At 40.2% G+C, this 15,408-nt stretch overlaps 2 protein-coding genes across 3 annotated transcripts in view; one reads left to right on the top strand and one right to left on the bottom strand.

The window, feature by feature from the left end:
- The first annotated feature begins 1,274 nt into the window (after nt 1-1,274).
- Nucleotides 1,275-3,453, top strand: LOC140284550 (kelch-like protein 34). Its single transcript, XM_072378434.1, has one exon. It carries the CDS (start codon nt 1,429-1,431, stop codon nt 3,232-3,234), a length of 1,806 nt encoding a protein of 601 aa, XP_072234535.1. The 5' UTR covers nt 1,275-1,428; the 3' UTR covers nt 3,235-3,453.
- A 3,814-nt stretch (nt 3,454-7,267) lies between these two features.
- The window catches only part of cnksr2a (connector enhancer of kinase suppressor of Ras 2a), a 58,698-nt gene continuing 50,557 nt past the window's right edge, over nt 7,268-15,408 (bottom strand). For both annotated transcript variants that reach the window (XM_072378830.1, XM_072378831.1), the window contains 2 exons: nt 14,463-14,650; nt 7,268-11,315 (listed from right to left, as the gene is read on the bottom strand). In XM_072378830.1, the coding sequence (XP_072234931.1) occupies nt 11,118-11,315; nt 14,463-14,650 (386 nt within the window). In that variant the 3' untranslated portion in view covers nt 7,268-11,117. The remainder of the gene's footprint in view (nt 11,316-14,462; nt 14,651-15,408) is intronic.

Raw genomic sequence — 15,408 nt, 5'->3', positions numbered from 1 at the left:
AGGAATACCACATTAAGAGACACACATTCCCCCAATTACTGCACAAATTCAACATCACATCACATGTCATCTTGCTCTTACATAAACACACATACACAGAGCAGCTGTAGCTAAGTTTAGCCTCCATCAGGTCATAGTGTAATATTCAGCCAAGAGAGAAACACGGTTGCTGTTGGATCAGGAGGGTACGACATAGAGTGGGAAATATTAAAAACATTTTGCAGCTTCAAAAAAGTCTGAGTCTCTTTTTCTCTTTGCTAGTACCCTCAGTGCTGAATTTTGAACCAGTGTAACTCCACCATACAACAAATACGCCTGCACAAACACACTGATATGAGTGTTAGCCAGTATCTGTTCAGAGAAGGTGATCATAATTCAGAACGAAATATTTCCTGCAAGAACTTATGCAAGTCTGCATTCTGTTGTAGCTCATCATCAATTAGACACAACCATAAACACTCTGGACAACTTGTAGCCCAATCCTTTATTGTATATCCTCCCACTATTCACTTTTAATGCTGTATAAAAATAATAGCATGACCATCTGCGTGATTCTAAAGTGCTGTAGGTCATTATAAGGTGAAATGCCTCCCAAAGGGCACAGCTCACTCCAATACAAACTGTTATGAGCTGCTTTTGACACTTGTAACATCTTTTACAACTTGGCAAAACTTCCTCGGGTTTGATGTGTGCCACACGCCAAATCCATAGAGCGGTGTTGCTATTCCTGTGGCCATGGCAATGAGGCCGCAGATAGGGGTCGTAGCAACCGTGCCCTGGAATCCTGGTCGCAGTCTGAAGCAGCTGTATTTACCGATGAGTTCATCCGCAAGGATAGACACTAAAACCCTGCCAGGCTCCCTCCCGATCTGATTGTGTGTGTGCTCAAAGTGTCCATCAACGCATCTGCACGTGCCTCGGTGTATGTCGGGTGCATAGATTTGGGTGATACTCCCTCATGGACACAGATGAAAAGGGCAGTAGACAAACACAAAGCTGGTATCACAGACAGAGACAAGAGGGCTTTGGGACGGTCCATGTTTTAGGGCCAAAGGGGGACGGGACATGTGTGTTTATGTGTGTTTATGTGTGTAAAGGGGGGAGTTATTACCCTCCTTATCATGGTGTCACATGCCAGCCTCTGCAGACAGAGAAGGACAAAAACACAGACGAAGAGAGCTAGGCTAAGGAGACGCACTTCACTCTTTTCCATTCGATCTTTTCTTGCTCATTTCCTATTTCCTGCTTCTCTTGTCTTATGATTTATCAATTCACTCTTTTACCTGTGCTTTCTGCTTTTAATATTTTCTCTCCACTGCTTTCTTGCCCCTTCCTGACAAGGCATTTTCTTTAACTTTTTCCTTTTCCATTTACTTCTTTTTAACTCTGTCCTTTACGTCTTGTCTCTGCTTGTTTCCCATCTTTTGGATGGATAGCTACTCCCTCCTATACAGTTCCTCCCACAGAACCGGACTCCTCTCTGGCTTCCAGCGGCTGCGCTCTCAGAGGAAGATGTGTGATGTCGTCCTTGAGGCTGGCGGTGTTTCTTTCCCGTGTCATCGGGCCCTTTTAGCCAGTTCCAGTGACTATTTCTGGGCTCTTTTTGGAGAAAATACCGTGGAGAGATTGGCAGGCTCCATTAGCCTTCCAGTGCTGACACCAGAGGGCTTAGACGCCATTCTGGACTTCCTGTATTCAGGCTGGCTCAGCATTTCAGCCTCCAAACTTCCTTTTGTTCTCGAAGCAGCCAGGTACTTGCAGGTGGAGACAGCGTTGTCCATATGTGAGCAATTCATGACTGATGGTTTAAACACTGATAACTGTTGCTGTTATGCTAATCTGGCTGAGCGTCATGGCCTTGTAAACGCACTTGAGGCTGCCAATCAAACCATTGCCATGGAGATGAAGGGTTTGCTTCAGAAAAGCAGGGTTGACCTCCTTGCGCTGAATATCCAATCACTGATGGCGGTGCTTGACGCTGATGAGATACCTGGAGTCATGGAAGTGGAGCTCATAAAACTAACTCTGGATTGGCTGGGTGAGAATGGGCCTCTCCCACTCCTGAAATCAAATCTTCTGCTGAGTCGTCTACGCTTCGGATTGGTTGCGCCTTCTGACCTCATCAACCTCAGCCGCTCCCACAAAGCCATGGCCACACCTTTGATCAGAAGTCAGCTGACTCGAGCACTGGAGTACCACAGGTTGGGTTCAGCTCAACCAATCACACAGAGCAGGCAGTCAACTCTCAGAGCGTCACCCAATCGTGTGCTTCTTGTGGGTGGTGGGGCCAGTGCTGATTGGCCAGAACAGCAAGTGTTGGCGTTTGATCCTATAAGCAGGAAGTTTTCATCTCCAAGTTGTGTTTTACCGCTGCGACTGAGGAATTCCTGTGTATGCTCAGTGGGAGGTTTCCTCTTTGTGATCGGAGGCGAAGAGGTGAAAGAGGGAGATGAGAATGAGAAGAAGCCTGTCACCGTGACAACCAGCCAAGTGTGGAGGTATGATCCCCGCTTTGACTGCTGGGAGCAGGTTGCGTCCATGCTGGAGAGACGGGCACAGTTCGCCTGCTGCGTGGTGGAGGATGTAATTTATTCCATCGGTGGACGGCACTCACGACCCGACTCCAACACATACGCTTCTGTTGCCTCTGTTGAGTTTTATGACATGATTGCAGGAGCGTGGAGGAGAGGAGTGACCCTGCTTCGTCCCCTTCATGGCCACGCCGCGGCCATGCTTGACAACAACATCTATGTGTCAGGGGGTCTCCCTGGCAGTCAGGGCAGCATCCATGGCAGTAATCATGGAGCCAACTGGGATGAAAACAGGGAAATAAGCAGAGAAGTTCTTTCCTGGGATCTCAAAGCCAGAGTTTGGGAAAAGAGGGCATCCATGTCCATCGCCAGGTTCAGTCATCGCTTGGCAACTGCCCATGGCTACATCTATGCCCTGCTTGGGATGTATGAGCCTTTCTGTGATATTGAACGGTACGATTCGCAGTCAGACCACTGGACGCGACTCAAACCACTTCACACTGGCTCCTTCAACTACGGAATGGCATCAATGGCATCTGGGAACCTGCTGGTATTCGGAGGGAGAAGGTGGAGCGATGGACAGGAGGTGATCATGAAGAGCGTGTTGGAGTATGATACAAAAAAAGATCATTGGAGAGAAATCTGCCAGCTCCCCAGACCTCTCACTGGGACAGAGTGCACACTGTTGCCTCTGCCAGATTAACGTGGATGAAATTTGAGAAAAGTGTGACTACAATCTTATGAGAAAGCTCCATTTGAGTAAGAATGATCCAGTCTCAAATACAATCAAATACAAACAATCAAAATATCATAAATCTGCGCTCACTTTTTCACGCTATTCAAGATTTAAATTTTGAGGAATTGAAATATAGACATGAAAACAAGTCCTTTACAAGTGTAAGCTTTGCAGCATGTGGTGGAAACTGGGCTTTCAGAGATTAAAACTCTGAACACATTTATTTCCCACCTCAAATTTTGATTCAAGACAGCTCTTGTCCATTCCAAGATATATCGGAAACTAGTTTATAAGCATAGAGCATATAAAACTGTTAGCTTCTTTATAGGGGAAACATTATATGTTTAATATAATTTTCTGTCAAATGAATGTAATGTTAAAATGTTGGATGTTCATACCAAAAGTGTTCAACGTTTCAAATAATGAGGTAAAACTGTGTAAATTAATCTGAAAATGATCCCTTTAAGCCAAAAACTCTTTTTATTTTATTCTGAAATAATCCAAAATTACTTGACACATCCATCAACGACAGACATATCTTGCCTAAAAAGGACAGCAGTATAGCTCACAAGCAATGGGCACTGCAGGCTTCCAGAAGTTGGCCAATGAGGAGATAGTGGGTGAATAGGGAGGGGGTATCTTAAAGAGACGGACTTGTTTCAGAAAGAAGAGTACAGAGGGGCTACATAAAGGATTAAATATAAGCCATTAGAAAAATAAGGATCATTGTTAACTGAATTGTGAGCTATTATATGGAGCCAAAGAAGAAAAACATGGCATTGGAAATGAGGATTAGCTCCCCTTTAAGTTAGTACAGAAACACTAGAATGATATCCTACAGCTACATTAAATTATTATTTTTTTGTTTTAATGCATGTAGATGACTGCACAGATTAGGGAAACAAGGTACAACAGAAACGGTGGATTTTTTAATATGTTGGAGTATTTTTCTAACAATAGACAGAGCTGTTTTCCCCATTTCTAGTCTTAATGCTATAACCACAAGTCTTTATTACAGTATTTAAATTAAAAACCCAGTGATATGTAGTTAGTTTTGCCATGAGCCATGAGCTAGATAACTACACCAGAACTGCTTATTGCACTTAGTTTAATAGATCATTTTTGTCATATTAATGAAACAAGTTATAACGTGTTATTTAGTGAGTTTGATTAGCGATACACATACTGTGACAAAGTTATTCTCTGCTCAGAGTCATTGTTGCTAAATTCCTGTTTTGTCTCTTTATGCTAGGCTAAGCTAATCATCTCCTTGTTCTTGCTAACAAAGTGGTTTAAATTTTCTTATTTCACTCTTATATGTACAGTATAACTGCAGTTCCAAATATTCTGAAGAGTGAATGTAATTAAACAAGTAAATTGCATTCACTTAAAAGGGCATTTTAATGTATTTTTGTTGAGCTGAGTCCATACCAGGCTGTTGGGAACTAATTAATTTAGCCATACCTTTTATATCTTTCCATATCAGATCTAAACTATTTAGTAGATGTGGTTAGTTAATGTCTATTACAGAGTTTAGAAGTGAAAAATAAACCAAAAATGCCAAACAACAACTAGTAAGAGGTATTATACTGATTTTCCAGAGGCCGAATGTGATAGTGTGCCAAGAAAACGTAAAATATGAAAATAAAGAGAGCAACACAGGTGTTTTTTTAGGATAAGTAGAGAGAGTAAAGAGATTTAATGGAAAGTAGGTATTTCCTTCTAGATGAGCCGGTCTGCAGAGGAGGTGATGAGAAGTGAAAACAGGATATGAGGTGATAAAAAGCCCATTTTAAATAAACAGCAGCAAAAAGTTACAATGTATATGGCATTGCTGTTAATGGACTTTTAATACAGGTTTTTATTTGATAACGGTAGATATCATAAATCAACCCTTTTTATCGGTTGGTTTTTATGTTACTCTCCCTTCATCTGAACTGACGACCAAATGGTCAAAGTAGGTTCAAGCTGGAAAGTAGAGAAAAGTATTTGTGTGAAATCATATGCATGACTTGTGGGTAAAAGTTAGATAGCATGGTGGAATTCATTATTCATGCATTTTTGTGCTAAATTTTAATCCTTAATACATATTGTGCCCCCTACTCACACATAATTTATTCAGTGTATTTTATAATGAATGCATTCTCAATGAATTGTCTCAATATTTCCTGTATTTGTTTAAAATATGCATGAAACACCTTTTTTTCTTTATCCGGCACTCATACGAGAACTTCAAAACTTCAGTCATTTTGAATACAAATACTAAATATTCACATAATGTGTGTGTACAAATCATTTTTACAAACATATTACTGCCAGAACATGATTGGAATGTAATGTGATTTTTGAACTATTTAACATTCCGATTGATTATATGAATTCTGATATTCATGCAATTTTTATCAAGTGCTAATTAAACAGAAATGCTAATGTGTGTGTCTGTTCCCTGTATCATTTCATTTAGAGTAAAGGGTAAATGGACTGTACTTACATACTTTCCCACATGGGCACTCAAAGCGCATTTATGCAAACTTTTTGTGACATTTGTCACTACATCGCTTCATCAGTCTGTGCTTTCCTGCTGATGATATTTTCCAAGTTTTTGTTGAAAGAACTCAAGCGGCTTGCTGATGTAACTGGGGTGTAATGTCTCCAAGTGTCTTCTTAATTTGTTTGGGTCTCATACTGTCAGCTGCCTGAGTTTTCAGACATAAACTACATACTGGTCTCGCCTCATCTCCCACCACATTCACCGTGGAACCAAGAGAAAGAAAGGCCTCACCATATTTCCTTTTTGGCATATTTTGTTGCCGATTGTTAGCACATGCCTCGTTTGTCTCAGAAGCACCACCCGTTTCTCTTTTCTGTAAGCGTTAAATTTCTCTCCATTCTCTGAAAGGCTACAGACAGCCGCGAATGAGCAGGTTGCTAATGTGACTGGGACACCGGTGTGAATGTCTTTGTTTCATCATGAAAGTGATTCCGAGGCCAACCATTAGCTCCGCATGACTTTGCCCTCAGGTCGTTTGCACCCCACCGGTGGTTTGCGCCACACACTTTGAGAATCACTGGTCTATACATTGTAATTTCAACCTATGTATTGATTCTCTCTTCTTCATACACAAACTCACACATCACAGTCTTGTCTAAGGAAACTTCGACAGGTACAAAATAATAACAACATAAAATAAGCTGTATGAGCTCCTTCTGGCCGAAAAAAACCCAAAAAGTGAAAGTGGGGACTGTTTAACCATGTCATTACTCACAGCCCAATACTGTGGCATTAGTATTATTGGCTCATTATTATAAAGTTATAATCATCTAAAATTATCTTAAATCCATGAGTTAAAAGGCTTATTTTTTAATCACATCCACAAACGAGACCTATTAAGGCAAACTCTATTAGTTCAGGAATGGTTTACAATTCAGATAATTCAACAATTTGTTAATTTAGTATTCTTTGATAAGAATGAGTGCTACTGTTTGTATCCATCAACAGAAACACCAAGTTTGTGTAATGCTGCTAAACGTCCTACATTTAGTTGTAGGCCTGTAGGTAAAGCTGCACGAAAGGAAAGGTCATGGTTTTTTAACTTGACAGCAGTGGTGGATATGGATCTCGTTAGGTCATCTGACCTCCTCATTAGTTCTGACGTGTGCCTCCAGCTAAGGGAAATCATTAGCAGGCTGTGCAAATCTGTTTCGTCCAAGACTTTTGATGTGAGTTTAACACAGTGTGAAACAGAAATTAGGTTTCTTTTGTTTCTCCTGCTCAAAATGTTGGGATGGATCCTTTTTGGCTTGATACGAAATGGGTACTCCAGTTCAAACATCACATTGTGAAAAAGGATTTTAACAGCGTAATTTTTGGCCTTTTACTTGGCAAAGAATCTGAATATTTCACCACTGCCATGTTTTGGTTAGTCATTATCTCTTTTCTGCCTCCCTCAGCTAATATCAATGTTCATCATAACAAACCACAACACACCTTTATCCAAATGACCAAAACTTTATTTATCCACCCTCATCTTCCAACAGAACACAAGGAATGATCACATAAATAAATACTGTTTTTAACCATAATTTATAGATTTAACATGAAACAATCTTTACTCAACAACAGTCCGCCCCAAAAACACCCTGATAAAATTAGAGACCATCATCCAAGACACTTAGTTTCCACTCTATAGATAGAGATCTACTGTATCTAGAGATTTCAAACACAAAAACAGAAAGGAATATTGTTTTTATCTACAACAAAGACATGCTACTACAACCAACCACGGGCAGCAGCATGGAGAGCATTCAAACTGAGGGTTTATTAGTGTGTGTAGTTGTATGTATGATTGCTTTATAGTTCTGTGCAGTGTCTGAGTATTACAACGTTTGGCAGCAGCATAGAAATAAAGTCATATTTTTATTATACTCATATCTGATTTCCTATGCAAAATATTCCTCATGTTCTATGTCACATGCAGGAAATAGAGCGAAATGATCTCTAAGGAAAAAATCCACCCTTGGAAACTTTTACACTATTAAAATTGCATTCCATATCTAAGTGATCTCTGTATTATGGAAAAGTTGCCCAATGAAGACCTTTAAAACCAAAGAAAACACGAAAAGCCTAAAAACGAAATAGAAATGAGTATTTATTTTAAATTACGTTCATACAAACTTGAATTTTTTAAAAAAGGATTTCATGTTGATCACTGCAAGAAGTAAAGTTTGTTGAAGATGAATGACTTATTGACTATGTTTGTGATATATTTCTGCTGTCATGGCATATGGGAATGTAATCAATCACATTATAATTACATGAATTATACAGTGTGCCTACAGACCCTGTTTCAGAGATACAGCTGGAGTACAAGCTGATAACAGAGACACAATGTTTTCTAATGTTGCAATGCACTACATAATTCATAAGCAACAATGTAATATGTGTATTACATAAAAGGCAAAAGATTGAGTAAGAAGTTTTAAAGTGATTTAGAGAGGGGTCACGTTCAGAAAACCTTTAGCATTTGTCTCTGCCAGAATTATTCATCAGTGCTGTCAGCTGAGCTTCTCTCTCAGATTTAGAAAGCTCCCTGAAGGGTGTCTGAAAGCTATCTGTGGCATGAAATCAACAATTATTATGTGAGTTAAGACCCTTACTAAATTATTAATGAGTAAAAAGTACATTCAGTAAAGTTGGGAGCGTTATTTAATCTTTGCAGCGCCTGTGGACATGACGTCAGTTTGTTCATATGGGAATTACTTGCTTACAGAGCAACAACTACCGTCTTTAACATTGAAATGCGGCTCTCAAAACTGTTACCACAGAAATGTGAAATCACAGGTTTAATAGGTCTAATGTTCTGCAATCCAAAATGTATATTAAACCCTTTTCCATCTTTAAAAAATCCAAATGCAGTATGTAAAACTGAAGGCTTTACAAACTCAGCACAAAATCATGTCTGATCATATCAAAATCTACCCCCAAAATATATGCCAGTAAACTATTTAATGTTTTAAACAAATATATGCACTCATGATATATTCTAATATTTTCATGATGAATAAAATAACTGATGCTTTGAATACATTCAAAGTGTCGTCTCGAATGAAGCCCATTAGGCACGGTTCAGTGATGTTTGCATGAGAGGTTACTGTCATTAACTGTAGTTTACGTTAGCAGGGAGAAGGACTGTAAAGCTCTGTAACAGTTTTTGTCAGCTGTGTCATTGGAATAAAACTTTAGTATTTTATGTTTCTGCAAACCTCAGATTGTAGTGTTCAGTCTTGCCCTTCAGTCTTATTTAAGGATCTTTATTGGATCTTTAAGCACTCAGTGTTATTCAGTACTGCAGCCTGCATACACATTAGATTATATTGAGTATTAGTACTATATCATATCTATGTAATGGTCAAATTTTATAGCGTTGGTGAAATAACACCCATACGAAACCAACTCAGTAACAAAATACTTCAGGAACGACATGACAACAGATACAGTTTGGTGTAACCGAGACGTGGAGCGTTAATGTGATGGAATAAATTAATCTGCGCTGACTTCGTTGTTCATAGCTACTGCAGTTTTGTCAGATTTATGGCAAATGCATCCAGCAAATGGGACTGCGCATTTTGCGACCTTAGTTTTGGGGGTTATTTGAGTCCTGTAGACTCCCTTCTTTAAATCATTTCTCGTCGTTCAATGATTAAATTTGGTTTCGTAAAAGGTTATGGCTTTGTTTAAAACACACACTGAGTGATGAAAACGTCTGCAATCGAAACGCATGAAATCCTTGTTCACTGTTGGAAGTGCACCATGCTCAAGATGAACACAGTTGCACAACAACATTTAGCTAGGATTGACATTTCCAATCTTTCCACTTTGCTGTCAGGAGCAATCCAATAATTTGATCGGAGAGGTCTGCCTTCCTTTAGATCAGGGAGGGGAAGTTTTCAATCCCAGATAGAACTGAACAGACTTCATTGAGACCATAGTGTGTTTCAGACTGTAAACAGGGATTCAACTCCTACGGATACTGATACACCATGCTCCTTCCTGACAAAGCATCTGTTATGATGTGTTAGGAATGAGCATAGACACTTTTGGTTGAGACACGTTGAAATTTTACATATCCGTGGTTCGCATTAACATAAACTCCCAACTTTCCCTTTTGGCGACCAGCCTGGACTTCCCCATTCTGCAACATTCCCTGTTTTTTTTTAGACAAAAAAATTTAAATACATTCAGTAATATAAGTATCTTCCTGAAATTTGCTTATAAGAGCAGAACTTAAAAAACATGTATACAACGGTTTAGAATACAACTGGTGGGCTCCTCCCCATCCCTCTCTGTTGTGCTTCAGCTCTGCCTCTTGGCTCTTTTACAAGCTGCCGAGTAGCCACGGTAACTGTAACTGTAACACGGTGGATTCGTCCAAAAAGCTTAGAAGAACAGGGGGCAATGAGAAGAAGTGATCTTTTTCACTAATCGTTTGTGTCCTTTTTCATAGTCAGAACACTGCAAACATTTTAGGAAATATGACAAAAATGTATGCATATTCAAGTAGGACAAACTAAATATCAGAATTTTGACTTAAATACAAGATGCACCTATACTACCTATTGAAAATGTACTAAATCATTTCAGGGTGGATTTTTCCCTTAAATGGCTCCTATTTCAACATGAAGTTGCATGCTTCAGGACCAGCCCAGCGCAGAACGTAATTCTACCAAATTGGCACAAACAAAAGCCTCTAAACCTAGATAGATAGTGATCCAAGAAGGTTTAAAAAATACGTTTGCTCATTGTTGTCAACTTTAACACTCACTGTACAGCAAATAATAATATCATCAAGTATAAGGCTTTATAGAATAGAACGCATGTGACTTGCTGGCTATTAGACTGTCTATGAGACACTGTGCACTCAGTATAAACATGGCACAACAAGCAGGATGAATAAATATACCCTCTATGATCCCACTCTCAGTGGGGATGATGAAAATCATCCACAGAAAGTGATGACTGCTTCTTTGTATGACGTTTCCATGGAGAGTATTTTAGGTACAGAGCACAAAAGCTAACATATAATACTCAAGAATCAGAGCATCATCTGTCTAAAGTCAGCTGACGTGGCACAACCAATCAACTCGTGGACTGATGTGACACGACAGGCTCCTCGGAAAGCTTTCATGTTGCACTTGTTACACTGCTGAAAGCGTGTCCTGCTCTGCCCTCTCAACGCATCTGATGTCTTGTTACAAAGCTCACTTCTCTGATCACAGCCCAGATGCATGAAAACATCAGCAGCAGTTTATTTTGGCTCTACTCAGAATCAAGCAATCTAAGTTTCTGTGCATCAGACGTGCGTCTCGATGTAGGAGTGTGTGTGAGACAGGGAGGGGGTGAGGGGCGGCCCGGGGTCTGATTCGGTGGTCGGGTTTGGCTCCTGAGTGAACAGCTCCTCATAGGCTCTCTTCCACTCCTGGAACTCTGCCGACGACAGCTGGGGATTGGCCAGCAGCCTGTCAATCAGCGCTAGCTCGCCCTCCCTGTCCTATGAGGATGCAGAAACAAAGGAGGGGCGGGTCACTTTTTAAATATTTATTACCACTACTTTTTAAAACGCAGACAGACGGGAAGCAAGACAGACACGTATCCAGTTACACTCAGATTTGGGGAGATTTGTACCTTGTACTTGAATTGTTGTAGTATAGACTGTTGTAGTACGCAACATAAAAGACCCGTTTAATATAATTAATAATGATAATAATTATATCTAATTGCTGGGTTATACTAGTGGTTGCAGAAATATTAAAGAAGGATCTACTTACAGACATTTTAGTTTGAAATTTGACATAATTGCATTTCACATTCGACATAATTGCACTTCACTTTGCAAATCATCTAAATAATGAAAACTTAAATGCAGTATCGAGTAGTAGAAAGTAGCACAAAAGAGACGTCTTGAACGTATTGACCCTTGAGTAAATGTATTTTCCTTATGCCAAAGGAGCCCGTATGTTTTATTTGTTGCAACTGGAAGCTACTTTCAAGGTAATTCATTTCCTATTAAAGGATCAAAAACTAAGGATACTATTATGAAAAATTCAATTTTCTTGTCTCCAGCACTAAGTGTCCATGTACATCCAAAAGAGGCCAAATGAATAAATAAAGAAAACTTGGCACAGGAACAATTCGGACTTTGTGGTACTTTAATGATAAAAGGGATGAGAAGCAATGTTTAACTTTGTAATCAAAATTCACATGATCAGACTGATGATGGATCACTTCAATCACACTACAACTGATAAATTCTTCTATCTCCAATTCTCATCTAGATTGCATCCTGTTGTTCTGATACAAAAGAAAATACAGAGCATATGCCTGCCTTTGCTGTTACCACAGCAACCACTGCAGCCAGCCTGATCCCTTGTTGTGTCTACCAGCATCACTTTAATGCGTACTGAAGAGACTTTCAACCAAACTCTCCCCAAAGCTTGGTATGACAGACACCAGAACAAACATGGAAGCTCAACTCAAACAGCCAAAGCCATAGATCTTTTTTTTGAAAAAAACAAAAAGAAAAGCTACTGCAACAAGTGACAAAACCCCTGGCCACCTGCCCCCGCCACCTTCACAGAGGAAGCAACAAAGAAACAGACTCCAGAGACACAAAAACAGCCACAACAAAAGAGCCTGTGTGAGGCCACAGACGGCTGCTGGACAAATGAAAACTCAAACCACACTGAGGAGACACAGCAAGACACATGACGGAGATATAAAAACTAACAGGACAAACAATTCCATCCTGTGTTTGTTGAAATACACATTTTCATGATTAGAGCAGTTAGGAGAACCATTTTCAAGGACCCACCTCAATGTGAGGAGCATTCATGTGTAAATGTGACTACTGTGAACCAATGGATCAGTAATAACAATTTAAAGATAAGAGCTGTTCTCTTGGTACAGCCTAGATAACAAAAGTCATTAATTTGAGCAGAAAATAACAAGACAATCAGTCTTAAGAAGCAGCATTTGCTATCACAGCAAAGTCAGCGCTATCAGTAGTTTTGCTGTTGGATGGCTTTGTGGATAAAGTGGAGAAAAAACAGATAAAGCAAAAGGTTGTAGAGGATTCTGACCAGTAAGATAAGACGTAAAATTGCATTTATTGTAGAGCTGTTTATTACAAAAGAAAGATAGAAGATAACATAAATAAAGTTTGGTAAAACTGACCTCTACTAAAAGCCCCATGCTCAACATTTACTGAAAAAAAAACTTTGCTCAGCACCAACTCCTCACCACCAATTAGTGGCTGACCATTAATTTTGGCATTTATAATGACAACTTTTACCACAAAAAAGGTTTCCGCTATTAACTAGTTAGCTAATTAAGCTAACATTAACTACAAGAGTTGGTTGGAAATGTCATTCCAAATGACAGCTGTTTAAAGTGCACCCTATAATGTTGTTTGGTGACCCTTAAGGCTCACTTCCTGGTTTAATTCTTTAATACTGGAACTGCACTGGAGAATCTATACACGATTCAGAGTTCTCAACTAATTTACGGTCTGAGACAAGCTGCTTTAGCTCCTGTCTCTTTAAGACCCCCCGTCTTTAAACCCACTTTGCTCTGATTGGGCAGCTTTTGGAAGCTCGCAGAAGGGCAGCACTCGGTGCTTGTGAGCTGTGCTGTCTAAACTTTGCAGGTGTGCTGTGCCTGCAGCCTGGCATTTCACCCTTTACTGTCTTGCACTAACATTGAGTGGAGCACATTTTCAAGTGATTATAAAGCAACTTATTAAAAGTTTGTGGAAGTAAGCCTGTCTGAGCATCTCTACCACTTGGTTTAGGTACGTAATTCTAAAAGTGAGCATTTGTTATGCCACTTTGTGAGTACATAAAAGGGTTAATGACATCTGAGACAAGCTGACGTCAGTCATAAAGGTAGTAAACTACGTTAAAGGTCACCCCTTAAAGGGTAAAGACATCTCACACTAAAACATAACGGACTGATTCCTAACTGGGATATATCAAACTCAAGGAAAGTAAAATATTATTTGATAAACTAGTAAAATGCTAGGCTTTGATATTTCTTACTTATTAAAACATAAAAATCTCCTAAAAACTAAACTAAAACTAAAAATGAGTATTTAAGGATAAGAAACTTCTTATTTAAAAAAAACGAAGAGCCAATTCATGCTTTCCATATCTGTGTCCTGTAGGACACAAGTTGGTCGAGGAGATATAAATTTCATTGGCGTAGGGTGCAGCCCAGGAAAGACAGGCATAAAAACTAAAACAATGACTGAACAACTTGAACACAAGTACAGCCTGTTTTAAGGAGGGGCTTCACAGTTATTCTCACCTTTTTCTATCTCCATCATACTTATTTCAGCTTTTCTTTTGCTCCAACAGCTTGTTAGTTCTTCCTGCTGTTGTGAAGCTGCTGTGAAGCTCCCACTAAAACTGCATGTGCGAAATCAGTCCACAGCAATGAAACCGGGAACTGGCCTTAAGTGAACAGATCTGTGAATACAGTAAGGCTGTAGTTTGACAAGCCTGCTGCAGTTACAGCTGAGCAGCTCAGACAAATCAAAAGGACGGAAACCTCATTGACAAACTTGAAACGTGCATGTTTTTTTGTGGCCCTATAGAAACTCCCTGCACATGACCATGTGTGAATGTGCATGTGAACCAACCTTCAGCGTGGAGGTCAGTATGCGGAGGCGGTGCAGGCGCTCGTTGAGCTGAGGGTCGGCGGCCCGTCGGAGGAACGACTGCCTGAACTCAGACTGGCCTTTTCCCTCCGATCCCCGCCCCAGAGGACAGACTCCTCCCTGCTCGCACGCACGAAACAGGTCGCCGAGGGACGCACCTTCACTGCCACCTTCAAACAGGCGGAGGGAAACAGAGAGCTGCACATTAAATTGTGATTTCAACTCTCCTACTCACATCACTCACAAGGTTTGAAGCGGGAGGCAGAGGAGCTGACCGGACTGCGTTATATTTCAGATCCATGTCTACCATACAGCGTAAAGGCCTGTATTAGTCACAGAGAGATTACTAATGATGATAAAAAGTCTCCCGTCTTCCTCCTTGTCAGCCTCAGGGATGTTCTCCACTATGGCAGTTTTATATCCTCCTCCACTTCAGTATTCATTGTTCAATCTATTCTCTAACAGATCCAACATACATCGCCTGATTACATAAATCGGCCTTATTTACTGTTTTAACCTGGCTATTTTCTTCTTGCACGCTGCAGGCCTCACCTTGACAACCAGTGTGCTGTGGTCTCATTAGCCTCATTAAATCAGGGTTTGACTGCAGTGTGTGTTAATAGACACTGATGATGAATGACTTAAATGGATATGTGTTTGCCTGAGAGCATTTTCATATCTGGCACATCGGGTGACGTCTTTTTTCCGTTTCTGGTGGCTGTCACTCATTGTGAGACACATTTGACCCCCCGCCTCTGTCTGTAGTTGGACTCATACGGAAGAAACGATGTGCAGAAATAGTGTTTCAACAACTATGAGCTCAGTGGATGATGGAAAAAGCTTCCCCAAGATACATGTCGAAGCGTCCTTGGGCAAGACACTGAACCCCATGTTGCCCCCCCAGTGTATCATTGGGGGTATGAATGTG

Source organism: Leuresthes tenuis, unplaced genomic scaffold, assembly GCF_036924035.1.
Source record: "Leuresthes tenuis unplaced genomic scaffold, fLeuTen1.0.hap1 SCAF_24, whole genome shotgun sequence".
NCBI lineage: Eukaryota > Metazoa > Chordata > Actinopteri > Atheriniformes > Atherinopsidae > Leuresthes > Leuresthes tenuis.
Note: the sequence above shows the minus strand (reverse complement) of the source record. Positions and strands in the feature narration are given on the sequence as shown.

What these genes read in the sequence shown, in the direction of transcription:
- LOC140284550 (XM_072378434.1), top strand. Translation starts at nt 1,429, where the DNA reads ATGGATAGCTACTCCCTCCTATACAGTTCCTCCCACAGAACCGGACTC.